This window comes from Sminthopsis crassicaudata, chromosome 3 (assembly GCF_048593235.1).
Source record: "Sminthopsis crassicaudata isolate SCR6 chromosome 3, ASM4859323v1, whole genome shotgun sequence".
In the NCBI taxonomy this organism is placed as follows: Eukaryota; Metazoa; Chordata; class Mammalia; order Dasyuromorphia; family Dasyuridae; genus Sminthopsis; species Sminthopsis crassicaudata.
The window spans coordinates 329,054,733-329,074,622 of NC_133619.1; the positions used below are offsets into that span (position 1 = coordinate 329,054,733).

Here is a 19,890-nt window from a genome sequence, read left to right on the forward strand (position 1 = left end):
CTCAGCTTCCATTTGTGTATTGTCTTCTCCCAATAAGCTGTAAGTTTCTTGCAGGCAGGTATTGCTTTTGTTTTTATTTTATTTGTATCCCCAGTACTCAGCACATGGTTTATTGAATGACTGACTGGCAACATGAATTATTCTTTTTTCTGAGCCATGAAAAGGAGTATTGATTGTATTCAGACATACATACACTAATATACTTTACATACACATTCAAATGCATATATAATGACATTGCTTCAGAAGTATATCTGTCACAACTAGAAAATAGGGAGGGATAGGCAGAAATGATATGATCAATGAAAAATTCATCAAATGCAAAAGAAACTACCTTCCGAGAGTGGACTGTGAAAGGAAATAGATTATTTTAATTATTGATTACAATTATTGATTATCACACCCTTTTTGTAAAAAGGGAAAGTAGAAACAGAGAGAGAAATGTATAATATGATAGAAGGGAAATAACTTGATTAACAATCATACCAAAGAACATAAGTGGAATAAAGTTAGTCATTGAAAAAAGACAAGGATCACAAAATGTATTAGAAATCAGAGTCCAACAATGTCATTTACAATAACAAAATTTCCCAAAGAGTTAAAATATGTAACAGGAGCACAATTTATTTTGTATTAGCATGATCAGTAGATCGTGATCTCAAATAAGGCAACAGTAAATACAAACATGATTAAAGGAGATAAACAGGGAAATCAAATTGGGCTTTAAGGAACCATAGATAATGAATCCATAGCAATACTTAATATACAGGTACCAAATGGCATAGCATCTAAATACATAAAAGAAAAGTTTATCACATTATAAAAAACTCCAATAGTGAGAGACATTGATTTACCTCTTTCCAATTTAAACCTATAAAAAGATGAAAAAGTTAAGGACCTGAGTAGAATTTTAGAAAAATATTTTGGCACCTTTGCAAAAAACAAAACAAAACAAAACAAAAAAACATTGATTAGGGGGTACAATCTCAACAGGTGCAGGAAAGCAAAACATGTTAAATAATCTTTTATTGAGCCCAATGAAATAAAAGCTAAAGTTAATTAGAGGCTTTTTAATAAAAATTAATAAGAGACCAACTAATTTAACCATAAAGAATTGTTGGATAAAAGAACAAATCTTATAAATGGCAAACAATTTCACCAACAAAAATTACGTAATATTACAAAATTCCACAATTTTTGGGATACGGCTCAATTAATCCTTAGGAAAAAATTTATAAATAAAAGAGAGAAAGAACAGAAAGGTGAATTGGGTGTATGACTTTAAAAATGCAACAAATAAAAAACCTTTAACTAAATACTACATTAGAAATTCCAAAAATTATTTTTAAAAAGATGTACAAAATTAAAAAACCCAAACCCTATTTAATTGATAAATAAAAGTGGGATCTGATATTTTTTAAAAAAACTAATAAAAATAGGTAAATTATTAGCTAGTATGATGAAAATAAAGAGAGAAGAAAATCAAATTGTCAGTATTAAGAGTGAAAAATGATCATTTACAATCAATGATTAAATCAAGGAAATTCATGTATGAATCAGTTTCTATATTTTACTTTTACAACTAAATGTTTTAGTTGCTTATTGATTTTGTTCTTTGCTTCCTGCTTAAACATTGTGGGAATTCTCACTTATAAAAGCTATATTTGACATTCCTTAAAGATTTCTGCACAGAGAATCATGCAATTTTAGAGCTAGAAGAGACATCCAATGACATTTAGTCAGACTCATACATGAAAAAAGATAGTACCTCTTAGTGCAACCTTTTCCACTTTTAATAGCACTAATATTAGGAATCTTTTTCATCATATCAAGTCTAAACCTGTCTGAAGCTTTCATTCATTGTTCCTTAAGTATATCTTCTGCTGCAATGCAGAACAAATATAATCCCACATCTTCATGGTAATCCTTCAGCTATTAGAAGATAGCTAATCTGTCTCTAATCTTTTATTAACTTTTTTAGATGCTCTGTCATACTGTTGATTTATATCAATCTTGAAATTCACAAAAATTTTCAGATGTTTTTTAAAAGAACTTTTAACTAACCTTACCTCTGCCATCTTGTCAATCAATTAGCAAGTATTTATTTAGCATGCACTATGTATGTCACTGTTCTGGAATTAGTCTCTGCTTTCAAGGAACTTTAACAAGAAGCCAGACAAGCTGTATGCTCCCTTTTCAAATGGGAGCATTTTGGTTTTTGGAAAGAGCAGAAAATGAACTTCCAGGTGAAGAATAATGAATGGAATCAACAAATGAATTACATGAAGTATTATTTATTTTGTATATGAATATGTATTTTCCTGAAAGAAAAATAAAAAGAACTTATGCACACAGAGAGATGACAAAATGCATAAGTGATAGCATCATTTTCTATTAAATATGAATGGATAGGGAGAATCTATTTCAGGGCAGAGAAAGGATCAAGGCTATAAGTTTTTGTGGTGCTTCAGGCCATTTGCATGAGACATTTGAGATTTTAAAGTCTTAATATGGCAGTAAATTGAATAACAGTTTGCCGACTTTGGGAAGATTAAATAAGACTATTGGTTTTGTAACTGACCCAGCAGAAAAGTGGATTTCATGAGTTGTATCCAGAGGCTTTGATTTGATCCTGTAGAGTCATTTAAGATGCCTAGAGAAGAGAAATTAAGACTAGAGGAGGAGTTAAAAAGCCAGGGGAGCCTAGTATTAGAATGCCACGAGTTGTATTCAGCTAAACAAAGTTTACTAATTGAGAGATGAATTTTCTATGACTGCCAAGTGACCAAGTATAAGTGCTAAACTTAGAGATAGGAAAACTGGAGTTCAAATTCTGCCTCAGATGCTTATTAGCTGTATGATCCTAGGAAGTTGTATATTCTCTCTCAGTTCCATTTTACCCATCTGTAAAATGGGGATAATAAACATTTCATAGAATTGTTGTGAGGTCAGAATGAGATAATTTATGTCAAGTGATTTGTCAAAGTTAAAGTACTATATAAACTCTGGCTATTATTAATAGTGTTGCTGCCTCCACTGGTTTGAGAGGGAGGAAAAGAGTGAAAGATGGACTTAATCAGGGGTTCTCAAACTACGGCCTGCTGAGGATGTTTATGTGGCCTGCCAGGTTATGGCAAATGGGCTGAGGGGTGGAGACAGTGTGAGATTTTGTTTTTACTATAATCTGGCCCTCCAACAGTCGGAGGGACAGTGAACTGGCCCCTATTTAAAAAGTTTGAGGACCACTGGCACTTGATTATAAGAAACTTGTATCTGACTGAACAAAGAATGCTTTTGAGGGAGAAGTTGGCTTGGCTTGTTTATATTCCCCAGAGAGCAAATCAGAACTATGCAGTTCTCTAGATTAAGGGAACTGCTGGTTACTATAACATAACACTCTCTTAGTGCCCTCTTAAGAATGATTGTGAATTAAAGGGCTTTTCACTGTTTTATTAATTTGAGAGCAGAAGAAAAGTAGATTTGCCCAGAAGAGCAGTGATGACCAGAAGGAAAATAGTGGAGAAACAATTTTATATACATATGTATAGATACATACATTATGATTTTTACTACTGCATTAGATTGATATGAGTAAATGTGATGCTATAATTATTTTGCCATATTATTAAGTAAATATATGCATAAGAATTAATGATAACTCATTTTATATTAATAAAACGTAAACCCTTGGACCTCAGTAATTATATTACTGGGTAGCATGAATGTATTCTCTCTATCCAAACCCACAGATATACACAACCAGAATTACCCTTTAGATCCTGAGAGTTTGGGTTATAGTCACACGACGTGATCCATCTCTTAGAACTCAGACCTGCAGGTGTGAGGTAAAGATAGGGATATTTAGACCAGTCTAGAGATAGAGAAGATGCTTACACACACACACACACACACACGCGCGCGTGCACACGCACAGACACACACACAAAATATCTGCAAAATACACACAAGATAATTTGGGAGAAGAGAGGATATTTCCTGTCTTCTTTAAGACTCAGCTCAAATCTTACCTTCTAAAGCTGGGCTTCTTAAATTTTTTCTACTAGCAACACTTTTCACCTGAGAAAGTTTTATGTCACCTCAGATATATATATAAGTATATAAAATAAGTATACAAATCAAACATTTACTGATGATAAATCATAATTTCATGACCCCTACATTCAGTTACAAGACCCCAAATTAGGATCACAACTACAGTTTAAGAAGCTGGATTCTAAAGAAGGCATTCCCAGTCCCCCTGGTTGTTAATGCCTTCCCCTTACATATTAACTTCATCTATTTTGTATATTTCTTGCATATACCTTATTAATCACATATTGTCCCCTACATTAGAAAATGAGACCCCTGAAGGCAAAAACTCCTTTTACTTTTCCTTGTATCCTCAGTGCCTGATATATAATTAATACTTAATAAGTGCTTTTTTATTAATTCATTGACAAAAATTAAGCAGCTTTGTCTTCTCTATGTCACTATCAGTATTCCATGTATTCAAAACATTATTTCTATTTTTTTTTGATGTTGCCTTTTTCTCATAAAGGTTCAACAACATAATTGTGACATTGTGAGTATTGTTGGATGATTCAATTTTTTTTTCCTCCATTATGTGAAATAGACTTGCATACTCACACAAATATAGACATACACACACATATACAGATACACACATTTATATTCATTTATGAGTTATTGCTGTCTCATAAAATAGTTGCTTTGTCATCTTAGCAATATAGGAACCTATTCATTAATCCATTTTGATAAGTAAACAATTATCTTTTCTAAATTGCTTTTGTATGTGTTTCTTAGAGTATTCAGTAATGATTTTTCTCTGTGTTTTTGATCACTGTTTCATCTTCTTTCTTCTAACTCAGGCCTGACTTGGTGCTTCAGGTTCACACTAAGGATTGGAATGAGATGAAACTATTTTAGATCCTATAACATTCTGCCAATACGAAGTTTAACCTAATAATAGCCTGGAAAGGATATTTATCAAGAATACTGGTTCAGGGAAACAGTTCTCTTCTTCTCTAAACATAAATGTGTATGGTCAGAAGAATGTGTTGACTCAAATGATAGCCAGACATCAGTCAAGTCTTAAGGGTCCCATTCCCTCACGGCTTGGAGTTTTCATGTCGAAGTTGCCATAGTCTCTCAAGATCTAATCTTCTGAATCAGTAAAATCTTGAAAGTGATTTCTCAGCTTTTTAGGGAAAAAACAAACTCAACCTGCATGACAAGGACCCTAATAGATATTGGTTCTATCATGACTCATGCAAAGATACTTAGTGCATATCAATAGTGTGTATGTGTATTATCACAAACACATGGCTTTAGAAAGCTTGACATACTCAATTTTGGAATACTAGGTGCTAATCATAAGCAACCTTGGTATCATCCTTCCTCTCTCTCAATTACCTCACATACAATCACTGCAAAATATTAGGATATCTTTTTCTGTAAAGTATTTTTATATGCCCTCTTTTCTCTGTTCTCATAGCTACCAACTTCATTTAGACCTTCATCACCTCATATATATTTTATTATAATCTCTTTTAACTGTTCATCCTCCATCAAATCTCTTTCCCACTCCAGCTTATCTTTCACATCGTTAATACATTTACTGAAGTATAGTCCTGGTCATGCTATATACACCCCACTCCACCCCATCCCACTCAATATACTCAATGGTTTCTTATTATTTCTAGGAATAATTATATAAACTCCTTAACTTAGTACTTAGTGTTTATAAACAACCTGACACTTTTTATTCTTTCCAATCTTTTAGCTTATTGGTCCCTCCACAAAAAGCCATAATAATATATTTATTGTTCCTCGTCCATGACACACCATCTCCCATCTCCATGCCTTTATATTTGATGATACCCCACTCCCAAGCTTAGAATGCTCTTCCTCCTAACCTCCATCTCTTAGGTGGAAAACTATACATTATGGATTTGGATCAAATGTTACAGTTTTAAAAAGCTTTTATTGTTGTATTCTCTCTCTCTCTCCCAGCTACTAGTGTCTTCTCTTTTAAAGTTACTTTCTATCTTCTCTGTTTTTATCTTATATGAATTGATATGTATAACATGTGATATATGTGTATGTCAGTTTATATGTAACATATACACATATATGTAGGTATTCATATATTTGTGTGTATATATATATATATATATATATATATATATATATATATATATATACACATACATATAAAAATGTGGAGACAGAAACAGAGAAAAAGAGAGAATTACCTACTTGAATCCAAACTTTTTCAAAGAAGGGACTATGTTTTCTTTTTCTTTGTATGATTTGAGTGCTTAATAAATGCTTGTTGTCTGATTTTTTATTAGGCATTCCATCCAGTCTTAGTGTTCTTGTGGCCAGTTCTATCTCTTTTATGAGATCTACTTAAAGTTATTGTAGAATTATTCTCTTCTGAAATTTTATCATGGAATTCTTTTAACCTAATATACTTGTCCCATCAGAATATGAATCGTCTTTTGCTTGCTCATTTTTTCAGTCTTTTTTGTTAGTGTATTTTTCCCGTATTGAGGCTTAATTTATAAACTGATCCATTTTAAGGGCTGGAAGCCTCTGAATTATTGATATAAGCAATTCTCTTAGAGATGTTGGTGAATGTATTTTTACATTTCTTCTGATTATAACCCAATATATTGTGAAAATAAGGATCTAAAAGCAGTGATAGATGCTTAGGAAACTATCCATGGAACCTGGTTGCTCTTCATACCTCCTGCTATATCTAAAGGTCTTTTGACCCTGAAGCTACTGGATCAAATGAATGGAGTTTAATCTTATAAATCCTTTAGCAGAAAGATAGATAAAAAAAGTATATCAAAAGCAGGTACATGAAGACTTTATCCTTCAATATGAGTTCTGGAATAGAAGTGCTGAGCTAATAGCAGTGATGAGTTTTATCGGTGATAAAGGTTGGCAGAGGGCAGGTGAATTGGGAAGCCATATGTGTCTCTTTCCTGTTTTTTTTTTTTTTATACAAGGATTACCTTATAAATTTTTTTTAAATCTTTTGCAATAAACGAAAATCTGCCTTAATTTTTTTTACCTCCTTCCTTTCTCCCTCACTAACAAACGAAAAAAACAAAAGACCATAGTTCTAAACATTTATAGTCAAGCAAAATAAATTCCTATACAGGCCATATTTTTAAGTCTCAGTCTACATCCTGAATCTATTACCACATGGTCAGGAGGTAAGTAACAAATTTTATCACAAACTCTCTACAGTTGGAGGTAGTCATCATAGGTATCATCATGGATGAAAATTTATAATTCTTTCAGAATTGTTTGTCTTTATCATTGTATTTGCTATTGTTATTATAACTGTTGTTATTGTTAAAAAAAAAAAAAGTTCTTCTACTAACATCCTCTGCATCAGTTCATTCCTGAAACATCTCCATCAACATTTCTTATAGTACAAAAGCATTCCACGACATTCTTACACTATAATTTCTTTAGTCATTCTCAAAATAATGAATGTTCCCTCAGTTTCCAATTATTTGCTACTACAAAAAGCTGATATCAATATTTTGCTACCTATAAATCAGAGAACAGGAAACTAATTAGGTACCTTGTCAACTGAGAAGTAGCTGAATAAAGTATGGCATATGAATTTAATAAATATTACAGTCCCATAACAAATGAAGAAATGGTTGGATTTTAAACCAGAGACAGACTTATAAAAATTGATAAAGTGTAAAGTGAACAGAGCCAGGACAACTGTTTATACAGTGACCATAGTATTATAAATGCAAAAAAATAAAACAAAACAAAACAAAAAAACCCTAAGAACTCTGATCAGTGCCCTGGTCAATCATGACTCCAGGTGAAGAAGTATTCTTGCCACCTCTTTGTTTAAGTATGATGGCCTATACGTACAGAATGAGATACATTTTCAAACATAACCTGTTATGGGGCCAGAACTCTGAACTTGAAACAAAGAATTCTTACAAGGTACTAAGTCAGTGAAATTGATAGAGACAATAGTTATCTAATTTAGCATGATTCAGTATGATTGATTTTTTAATCCTACAAGATGTTATGGGCCAGAACTTGAAACAAGGTACTAAGTAGAATTGAGGAGACAATGGTTAAATCTAGTTTAACATTGATTTAATCCTACAACAAATAATGGTTTCCTAGTGATATAATGATTAGTTTATACTCAGTGTAGGGCATATAAACTAGAAGCCTCATTGAGAGAGATTCAGAGACATTAGGAGAGAAGACAAAGGACTGGTGGCAGGAGCTTAAGCTCTCAGAACCAAGGGGAGAAATTCAATTGGATCTTCCATCTCCCTGGCCTGAACTCCTGCACTTCCCCGACCAAGACCAAGGCCAGACTGAAAGGTTCTCCAGCTGCCCAGTCCCAGGAAAAAGATAATAAAAGATCTGGACTATAAGAAAGCTAACCAGGCCCCAGGAAAGGAGACAAGACTTAAAAGAGATAATAAAGTATTTGGACTTTAATGCCTGGCTGTACTCATGTGGTGATTACTAAAATAAAACAAAGGCTGCTTCCAAGACCTCCAGAGACCCTCCAAGGAAACTGAAAAAGAAAACATTACATTTTAGAGAGAACATTACATTTTGGCATCCAAAAAAAGTGAGGCTGAAACGATCCTGAGTTCAGTGGAAAAGTCTCCCTGACCCAGAAATTATGGTGAATACAAGAAGGAAACTTTGTAAAGGGCTAAAGTAGTGCAAAAGCTGAAATGGGACAGATGTTTAGAAAACAGCCTTCTTTTCCAATTCAATGAAAATGTGTAGAGAGTATTGTCAGACTTATGAAAAACCAAGGTTTGATTGTAACTTGGGAGCAGATCATTGAACTTTTAGAAACAGTACAGTACACATCTCCTTGGTTCTCTAAGGAAAAAGAATTAGATCGAGATGAGTGGAAATTAGGAGGAGAGCAACTATGGGAATATTATAATGATAATGAACCTGACTCAATTTCCAAAAAAACACTTTATACATATAATTTAATGCAATTGGTTTTAAGAAATTATATTATAAGTTATAGACTAAGGAATAAGAAGAAAGAGCAGGAGAGGGAGGATCCAGACAAACTAGGTGAAAAGGATGAAGAATCAGATAAGAATGTAGTTAAGTACAATTCTGAGTGTGGTGCTTCATAGCAGGAGAAATTAGGGCATTCCCTATCCCCAGGGATAGGACAGGATATATCTGATTTAATAGAAGCATACCCTGTGATTGAAGAGCTTGACTCTTCAGGTCAATAAAAGAGAAGATATACTCCTTTTGGAAAAAATCAAGGATTTGAAAAAGGGTTGCACTCTTTATGGGGCTACATCATCTTATGTTAAGATGTTATTAGAAAATTTAGCTTATGAAATCCTAACCCCTAGTGATTGGAAATCCATAGTAAGGACATGTTTAGAACCTGGACAAAACTTGTTGTGGCTTTCGGAGTATAATGAAGTTTGCAGGGTACAACCCCAATGAAATAGGCAAACTGGAGTTAATATAAAAAATCACCTTTGACCAATTAGCAAGTGAAGGTCAGTATGCCGACCATTCAGCACAAAATAATTACCCCATAGCATCATATGAACAAATTGCTACTGCTTGGGGCTCCCTCCCAAGAAAAGATGGAGGGGAAGCCTTCACAAAAATAAAGCAAGGTCCTAATGAACCTTTTGCTGATTTTGTGGCCTCAAACAGCGGTCACAAGAACTATTGGAGAAAATGCAGCTACAAGAAATATGATCAGACAACTGGCTAAGGAAAATACTAATGAGGTTTGCAGAAGAATTACATAGGAACTACACAAGGATGCTCCTTTAGAGGAGATCATAAGACACTGTGCCACAGTGGGCACAAGTGCTTATTATACCCAGACTATGATGAATATGGGAAGACATAGTCCCTCTTGACAAGGGACTGACTTCTAGAGAGAGTCGTCAGTGTTTTCAGTATGGAAAAATTAGACATCTGAGAGCTCAATACAGGCAAAAAGATAGCATGAGAAGACAGGGTGAGAGAAGAAGACCTAAAACCCTATGTCCAAAATGCCACAAGGGCTTCCACTGAACCTCAGAATGTAAATTGACCCAGAGAAATGAGAGGTGGGGCCCAGCTCCAAGATAACAAACAAAAGACAGGTGGGGCATGATGGCAGCTGAGGTTACACCTTTAGAAGTTCAGCACTCTAATGTGATCAATCAGCAAAAAATCAATCAGATGGGAAAAAGGGATTACATGGTCAATCAGCAGAAAAGTAATCAGATAGCAGAAAGGGATTACAATTGGAGAATACAGGCTTTTTTTAACCCAACAGAAGGGCAGTGTCCAGTGTGAGCAGCTCCAATGGAATTGCCAGATGATGAGGAGAAATCTAGGAAGTGGTAAATAAAAGGGACTAGATAGATTAACTGCTTGGGGAAGAGGGTTTGCTTGTATTTCTACAGATGGAGAAGGAATCAGATGGGTGCCAACAGCACCTGGCTCAGAGAATTAGAAAAATAGAAAAACTTCAAAACAAAGAAGACCTAAGAAACATCTGACACTGAAAGGGCATAGCTGATAATGAGACTGTCACAGAACTTTAAAACCAGCAGGAATCATTGGATTTCCTGAGATGAAAAATTGTTGGTGACTATTGCAGGACTTCAAAACTTACAGGAATTATTGGATTCCTGGTACATGAAGTAATGGACAATAGATTCATTTTAGACTATTTCTAGGACTTATGGACATGTATAATTCCTCATGTTGATTCATGTTATTTATTACATCACTACTAGCCTGTGTTACTATGTGCTTATGTAATTTATGTAGTTATGTGTAATACCTCCCATATTGCTGGATTTGTGTATGCCTGTTTTAAAAGTGAGACCCTTCAGAAACCCGCTAATCTGATTTGATTTCCCATTTCCTTTGGTGTTTTAATTTTCCTTCCAAAGAGTGTGAGGGAGGGTGTGATCACCTCCTTTTATGATGTTTTCACCCCTTTTTTGAGCAGTCAGGGTAGGTGTGATCACCTTCTTTTGGGGTAATTCTCACCTCCTTGAGAAGTAAGGGAGGTCATGACCACCTATGTTCTAAAAACAAAAGAAAGCGGGAGATGCTATGGGCCAGAACTCTGAATTGGAAACAAAGGATTTTTACAAGGTACTAAGTCAGTGGAATTGATAGAGACAATAGTTATCTAATTTAGCATGGTTCAGTATGATTGATTTTTTAATCCTTTACGGAGATGTCATGGGCCAGAACTTGAAACAAGGTACTAAGTAGAATTGAGGAGACAGTGGTTAAATCTAGTTTAGCATTGATTTAATCCTACAACAAATGATGGTTTCCTAATGATATAATGATTGGTTTGTACTCAGTGTGGAGCATATGAGCTAGAAGCCTCAGCCAGGGAGATTCAGAGACATTTGGAGAAAAGGCAAAGGACTGGTGGCAGGAGCTTAAGCTCTCAGAACTAAGGAGAGAAATTCAATTCAATTCGATCTTTGATCTTTCTGGTGGCTGGCCTGGACTCCTGCACTTCCCCCACTAAGATCAAGACCAGACTGAAAGGCTCTCCTGAAATCTGCCCAGTTCCAGGAAGGAGATAATAAAAGATCTGGACTACAAGAAAGCTAACCAGGCCCCAGGAAAGGGACAAGACTTAAAAGAGATAATAAAGGATATGGACACCTGGCTGTACTTGTGTGGTTATTACTGAACTAAAACGAAGGCTGCTCCCAAGACCTCCAGAGACCCTCCAAGGAAACCAAAAAAAGAGAACATTACATTTTAGAGAGAACATTACAATAACCAACATGATGAATTTATTAGATTGACTAAACTAATTTACTGTAAGTTATGAGTTTTATTTGAGAGAAGAGAGAGTAAAGAGAAATAATAATGGTAATGAAAAAAGTAAATGAATGTCAGTGAAACATTTTAAAATATACAGAAAACCAGAAGATCATTATACACTTCAACAATGATACTGTATGAGGATGTATGCTGATGGAAGTGGATTTCTTCAACATAGAGAAGAGCTAATCCAATTCCAATTGATTAATGATGGACAGAACCAGCTACATCCAGAAAAGGAACACTGGGAAATGAATGTAAACTGTTATTTTTACCTTCTGAATCCAATTCTTCCTGTGCAAGAAAAAATTCGGTTCTACACACATATATTGTATCTAGAATATACTGTAATATATTTAACATATATAAGACTGCTTGCCATCTGGGGGAGGGGGTTGGGGGAGGAAGGGAAAAAATCTGAATAGAAGTAAGTGCAAGGGATAATGTTGTAAAAAATTACCCATGCATATGTACTGTCAAAAAAAGTTATTATAAAATAAAATAAAAATTAAAAAAAAATTAAAAAAATAAAAAAAATAAAAATATGCAGAAGAGAGAAGAATAAAATTCAAAAGGTGGTACAGACAAGTAGTAATATTGGTACAAGCATATTAAATTTAATATATGTTTTTGAAGCTATTTGTAAATGACTCATGATTCCTTTACAATTGTTTTCCTTCCTTTTTTTTTTTTTTAAATATGGTACCATTCATATTTACTGATGATTTTTCTTCATAGTTTAAAAAAGATGAAGAAATAAAGGAAATATAAATTAGGAAATTATGACAAGTGAGAGCAATTTCCAAATACAAGATCATATGGGGATGCTTTTTGATGGTATAGCATGATCACCTCTATAACTGGCTGATGTAGAGATGGATACTGTAGTATCCTACTAGATGAACTAGGGTTGGTTCAAAGGGTCATTATCTTGAATATTGAAATCACCAAGTTTAAAGGTAGGGTTGGGGAAATGAAGAAGGCTGATTCAAGTGCTGAATTTATCAAGAAAAGAGAAAGGATGAATTTTTAAATGATAGCAAAAAGAATTTGAACAGGATGATATAGCTCAATGGAGTGAATTTCAAAGAAGGGAGAGATGGCAGCAAGGTAAAGAGCTGCATGTTGAAGAATGATGTAAAGAATAAGGAATATACTAGCTCTTCTTGGGGCTAGTTTATTGGTGATATGTGAGACTTGGTCAGCATTGGAGGGGTGGCCAGGGAGGAGATGACTTAAGTAAACTATCTCTTCTTCTTGACTATCTCTTCTTGACACATTTTGTCAGAGAGTATAAAAGAAGGAGGTATTAGCACTAACAAGAGGGTAGCCACAATGAAGTATATTTCATACTATATGATGATCAGATGTGAATGAATTAGCTTTTCTCAGCAAAGCACTGATACAAGACAATTCCAAGGGACTCATAATGAAAAATACTATCCACCTTCAAAGAAAAAAAAATTGATGAAATCTGAATGCAGATTCAAGCATATATTTTTATACTTTATTTTGGAGGGGGTTCTGTTTGTATTTTGTTTTACAACATGATTAATATGAAAATATTTTCCATGATTGCACATGTATAATCTATATCAAGTTGCTTACATCTCAAGGAGGGAGAAGGTGAGAGAGAAATTGGAACTCAAAATTTAAAAAAAATGCTAAAAATTGTTTTTACAAATAATTGGAAAAAATAGAATATTATTTAAAAATAAAAGGAATAAAGTATAATACAGAATAAAACAGATTTCCATTAGAAAAATATTGGAATTGGAGAGAGAGAAAACTCTAGGATGAATGAGACCTATAAAGTGAATGTTTCAGGGGAATTTTGAGAGGAGAAGGCAAAGAAAATCATTAACTAGGGAGAGAGAGCCATGAGATGAATATAGATCAGAGGTGGGATAAAAAACATATTAAGGTAAAGGAGTATTGAGTTTGACATATGAGTGATAACTCAATTATATAGATTAGGAGAGAAAGAAATAAGAATTTAATGGCAATGGGACAATGGGATAGCAACAATAGTAAAAGTGGAGAAGTTTACAGACCAAATTAGAATTCAAAATTCTAATTGGAAATTTGGTGTGAAGATGCCTTTCAAGTGCAGCCTCAGAACTACAAAATGCACGAACATCAATGGTAATGGCAGATGGAAAGGTTAGGTAATAAAAAAAGATCTCCCATCCTGAATAGGATCCATTAGGAGATAACCATTTCACTCTTCTGTCCCACAGTCCCAGAGAAAGACTGAATCCAGGACTAGGGTTGGTAGCAATGTGGATCTTCCTCCTTCTTTATTGGCAATAATATTTTCCCTCATTAGTTGTGTAGCAAGGAAGGATGAATGAAGTTTCACTTTACATTTTCAATCTCCAGGTAAAACTCCTTGGTTGATCAGAACAGGGTTTGGGCTTTTGCAACCAAGAACATTATTTTGTGGAGGCCTATAATCCTGGGCAACATATAACAAGGGCAGCCACTTCACTCTTCTGCCTTCTTCCATAATATTTTGCCTGGAGTGGCCAAGGTTGCAAAAATCAATGGCAGTAGTGGATAGGAGTATCATGTAGTGAAGGAACTTTTAAGATAAAGATCCTGGTGAGAATTTTTCTGGATCTTAACTGAACAAAATTATCAGTCACATCTTTCCTGAATCATGTTGCAATTTTAGAATTAATATGACATGCAGTGATACTGATTGAATCAGAGAAAGAATACCTAGACTAAAAGTCTAGACTATTTTTCAATTGAAAAAACCTAGACCAAAAGTCTAGACTATTTTTCATTTGAAAAAATAATGCATAGTACTACTGCTCATATTAGTAAAATGAAACAAGTCTACAATTAAATAAGATCATAATCAACCGTGTTGCATTTAAGAAATTATACAATGTTTTAAATGATCCCAAGATTTTTTTATGAAACAAAGTCCATCCATTTTCACATTGATAATTTTTCATTGATATTACTTGGCTGTGAATCAAAGAATACCCTGATCTCCTAATTATTAAAGTAGTGGGCTCTATATATACAGTAAATGTGAGTAGATTGTATCACATTACCAATAGCCTAAAGGATATTAGACATGTAAATGAGGGCTTCTTAAACTTTTTTCATTCATTACCCCTTTTTGCCCAAGAAATTTCTGTGTGATCCTAGGTATATAAATATACAAGTCAAATATTTACTGATAATCATAATTTTGCAAACTCCACATTAAGTTACAAGACCTCATGTGTGATCATTAACCACAGTTTAAGAAACATGTAGATGACCAAAAATGCAAATTGGTCAGTCATGGTATAAGAGTGAAGTATGAACAATGGATAGTCTGAATATTGTCAACTTTTATTGTTAAAGCATATATATCCAAGTAATGTCAAGATATCTAGATAAAGACATCCACCACATTCACAAAATGTTCAATGTTACTCTCTGTGGAGGAATTGTGAAAGGATATAAATGAGTAAGCATAGATGGTTTATAATCTATACTTTTAGAAAGAATATCCACATTAGTAAAATCAGATTCATGGTTTTACCAAAATGGAATATAGTTATGCTTTATACAATTTGTATTACTTACTTTATCATCCTCTGTAACAGTTGTTGGTGCTTATATACCAAGCTGTCTTTATGACACTCTTTTTGTTAATGCTCATGATGAATGCTGCAAAGTAAAATGACTAATTGTTCTATGATGGCTCTTGTCTTTGGCTGATAGAACTAATATTACCAATTTCTTTATTCATTCTCCAAGTAGAATCTTAGAATTTAATTTCCATTTAACCATCTCTCCGTTTCTTTGTCCTCTAGTTTCATTTGTAATACAAATGTCTTTATTGATTTGGTCATCCTGATTAAGAAATGTCCCTAGATTCTCAAGGGCAATTCTAGTGGAGGGTAAACTCTGCCTGGATTGGCTAATAAACTGTCTATTATATAAAAGCCAGCCTAGATAAGTACAGGGAAGCTCATCACTAGCAAGTTGACCACTCAGTGATGATTTGACCTTGGGTACATATAAAATAAAAGGAAAATGTTCCTAAGTCTCTCTATCCCTGCCACTGACAATGGCACTGACATCAAAGGTATCAGAGGCTGCTAAGAATATATGGTTGAGGGAAGGGTGTCTATAAACATTAATTCAATTTTTTAACACTAAAAGTGAGATATTTTTTACCCAATGACCAATAAGATAAAAATGAGAAGACACTATAAAGAATTATGCTTCCAACACAATCTATTTAACAAGTTGTTGATACTGAAAAATGGAAAATTGATAAAAGATAATATTGCATCATTTTTGAGGAGTTTAAATGAAGGCCTCAGTGAAGAAATCCAAAACATCCAAAAACTGTCACAGCAGATTATTCATCTCTTTGCTAAGTAGAGAGACATAACAGTCAACTGAAACATTAAGAATTTGTAAAACATTATGGAGTAGGATGGCAGAAAATTAGCAATAGCTTCACCTCAAAATAAAAACAGCAGAAAACAGAAGAATATAAACTGAGGCCACAGAAATCTTGGCATGTAGCTCAACTAAACTGGGTCATCCTGATTATGAAATTGTGTCTGCGATAATATGGAGACATACTAATGCAGAGAAGTAATTCTAGGCTGTAAACGTTATTGAATAAGACAGATATTCCAAAGTGTTTTTTGGTTATGGACCATGATAGCTAATTCTCAAGAAAACGGAAAGATTGTCAACTGCAGTAAGTCAAAGAGAACAATAGGAAGCAATAGATAATTAGATTATTCACATACTGACCAAGTTTTTATATGGTAGATAACAGTTTACTTCTGGGTTTGTATTTAATGCCTTTCTTCTTTGTTAGGGCTGGCTAGAGTTTGTTTTATACTTTTGTAGCCTTTCAGAATGACCCAGAATTAGCTGAAGAATATGATGAAAGATTAAGATATTAGTATAGGGATTTATTAGAAATGAACCAAGTCAAGGGTTTGAAAATTTGTGTCAAATTTGAGTAGTCACTGTCTATTTCATTCAAATATAGTTACATTACTCCTCCTCTGACATTGTTGATGGCTTTTCATTACATTTCCACATATTCCACAGAACCCATGTCATAATTTCTTTTTGCCTTTAAGAAGCCATTATTTTGGGGGCATCTAGGCGATATACTGGATAGAGCACCAGCCCTGAAGTCAGGAGGACCTGAGTTCAAATGTGGTCTCAGACACTTAACACTTCCTAGCTGTGTGACTCTGGGCAAGTCACTTAATCCCAGCCTCAGGGGGGGGGAAAAAAGCCATTATTTTCTGCAAAAAAACAGCCTCTGTGAAACTTTTGTTTGTTTATTTTTAAACTATTTATTCTTATAAAACTTCTGCTTCCTTGCCCAAGTAGATTTACATTTTAATGAAGATTGAATATAAGATCAGTGGTTTAGTTATGAAATTTTTTAAAGTTGGATTTCTTTTGTAGGCTAAAGCTTTTCAAGGGATTGATATTAAATATTGATATTGTATATAATTAATTACTTTGGATACTTTATTTTGATTCTAGATGGATAGCCAAAATTCTCAATTCTGTGGTTGCTATCTTTGCCTTGACACTTATGACATAGCTTGAGGGGTGAGATTAGGAATAACAGAAATAGATGATATTTATTTATAGTGCTTATTAGTGCCAGACACTGTGCTAAATACTTTACAAGTATTATTATACTTGATCCTCTCTGCAATCTTGGGGAATAAGATTAAGATTAAGAAATTAAGGGAAACAGAGGTTGTGACTTGCCCAAATTCATATATCTCACAAATGTTTGAGGCCACACTGAACCCACATCTTCCTGACACCAGTCCAGATGTTCAATCTACTACACCAACTAGCTACCCTGAGAGTAAGAGTAATGCAATTTCCATAAGATGAAAAGCACAATTAGATATAGTACACAGCTAATATGCTTGAACTTTAGGGCAGTTTAAAAAACAAAACAAACAAACAAACAAAAAACCCTCAACCAATGATTAATTGGTTCAGAAGCTGGATACAGATTTAGCCTCAATTATGTATATGATTATTATTATGTGTCAAAGTTCCTTTTCAGATCTAAAATTCTCTGATTCTATATCATATATTTAACTACATTATTACCTTTTCATTATATATCTTTAGTTTCTTTTTTTTTGTATTCACTGTAATCAGAATTTTTAAAGTTTAATAAAATCCTTTTCTTTCTTTAGGAAAAAGTCAGAGAGATGGAAGAAAACCTGAGTCTTGTAAACCAATTCTTAAAGTTGAGTACAAGACCTGTAGGAACAGGTATGTGTTTTTACATCTGTGTTTATGTTAAGGAGAGAAAAGGAAGATGCATTGAGAATTGTGTACAAAATAAAAGATGTAAAATATAATAGTAAAGAAGTTTTCACTATTGTCTATGAGTTTTAAAAAATACTTAACATAAGTAAATAAATTATAAATGTTTTATTTTTAATTTTGCAGCATTTTAATTATGTTTACACTGTAACTGACTTTAAACATCTGATTCTCATTAGTTAATAATGGACATTATTATATTGATTATTTTATTATTTTATCAATACTAGCATTTTCTTTTAAGTTTAAATAAATATGAGATCAATTCATCCTAGCAATCAACCAACACACAATGAGTACCCATAAGTGTTAAACTATTAAGTTAACCTATTAAATGAGTAACCAGACACAGCATTAGGTGACAATGTATTAGTGACAGGTAGATTATAAAAATCAATTAACCAATAAATACACATTGAATACTGCCTAACTTATTTTGTGCCTAACATTATTCTAGGTATTAATAGGTAAAAGGAAATAATCTGTTATCCACAAGGAATTTGCAATACATTTGAAGAAACAAGACCTATGATAAGACAAGAAACTGTGATTGAGATAATGCCATGTAAATCAGTTATTTTAAAATTCTAAAAAACGTTTGCCCCAGCTACTAAATAGAAAATAAATTAAGATAGAGATCAAAATATCTCTATTAAGATGGAGGTCAAGGAAAAACTTCACTGAGAGCTGGGACCTGAACTATATCTTGAAGGATGAATAAAATGTGAGTTGACCAAAGGGAGAGAAGACATTTTTGGGCAAAATTGGCCATCAAGAATGAAGGCACAGAAAAGCAGAACTGTGAAAAACATACATAAGAAAGTGATTGCTAAGCTATTGTCAATATATATATAAATATATATATATATATATATATATATATATATATATATATTTTTTTTTTTTTTTTTCTTTTTTTTTTTTTTTTTTTTTTTGCTGAGGCAATTGGGGTTAAGTGATTTGCCCAAGGTCACACAGCTAGGAAGTGTTAAGTGTCTGAGGCTGGATTTGAACTCAGATCCTGCTGACTTCAGGGGGTACTCTATCCACTTCACCCCCTAGCTGCCCCTATTGTCAGTATTCTTTTGAAAAATTGTAGAGAAAGGGAAAAGTTTCATAGGATAGAAAGACAAATGTCCTAGTTTTCAAAAGTAAAGAAGCAGATAACTAACATTTTAGTGATTTTAATATTGGTTCCTGAAAAATATGGTCTCATAAAGAGTAGACTGTGCCAAACTAACTTCATTTTCATTTTCTGTCAGCATTATTACACTGGTAGATCAGGAGACAGAGTTTGCCTAGATTCTTTGAAGCTATCTTCTCAGAAAATGCCCTAAATTTGGACCAGATGATAGTATAGTTAAGTGAATTTAAAACTGGTTGAATGACCCAGATTTAAAGAGCAGATATTAAAAGTCACTATGGAAAGATATCTCTTTGCTAAAATCATGTTTTAAATTACTATATTACTAGATTTCAGTGAGTTGTAAAGCATATGCTTGATGTGCCAATATTCTTACAACAGCATTTGTGTGTGTTAGGAAAAAAATTGTAAAAAACAAACTAATGAAAAACCCTAGGTGCTCATTGATTGAAAGCTGAGCAAATTGTGCTAAATAGAATGTTATCGTACCTCATAATGAATATGAC

At 33.5% G+C, this 19,890-nt stretch overlaps 1 protein-coding gene across 1 annotated transcript in view; it reads left to right on the top strand.

Moving 5' to 3' along the window:
- STXBP5L (syntaxin binding protein 5L) overlaps window positions 1-19,890 on the top strand; it is a 420,610-nt gene that overhangs the window by 225,266 nt on the left and 175,454 nt on the right. The window contains 1 exon segment of the mRNA XM_074301345.1: window positions 18,108-18,186. Within this exon segment, the coding sequence (XP_074157446.1) occupies window positions 18,108-18,186 (79 nt within the window).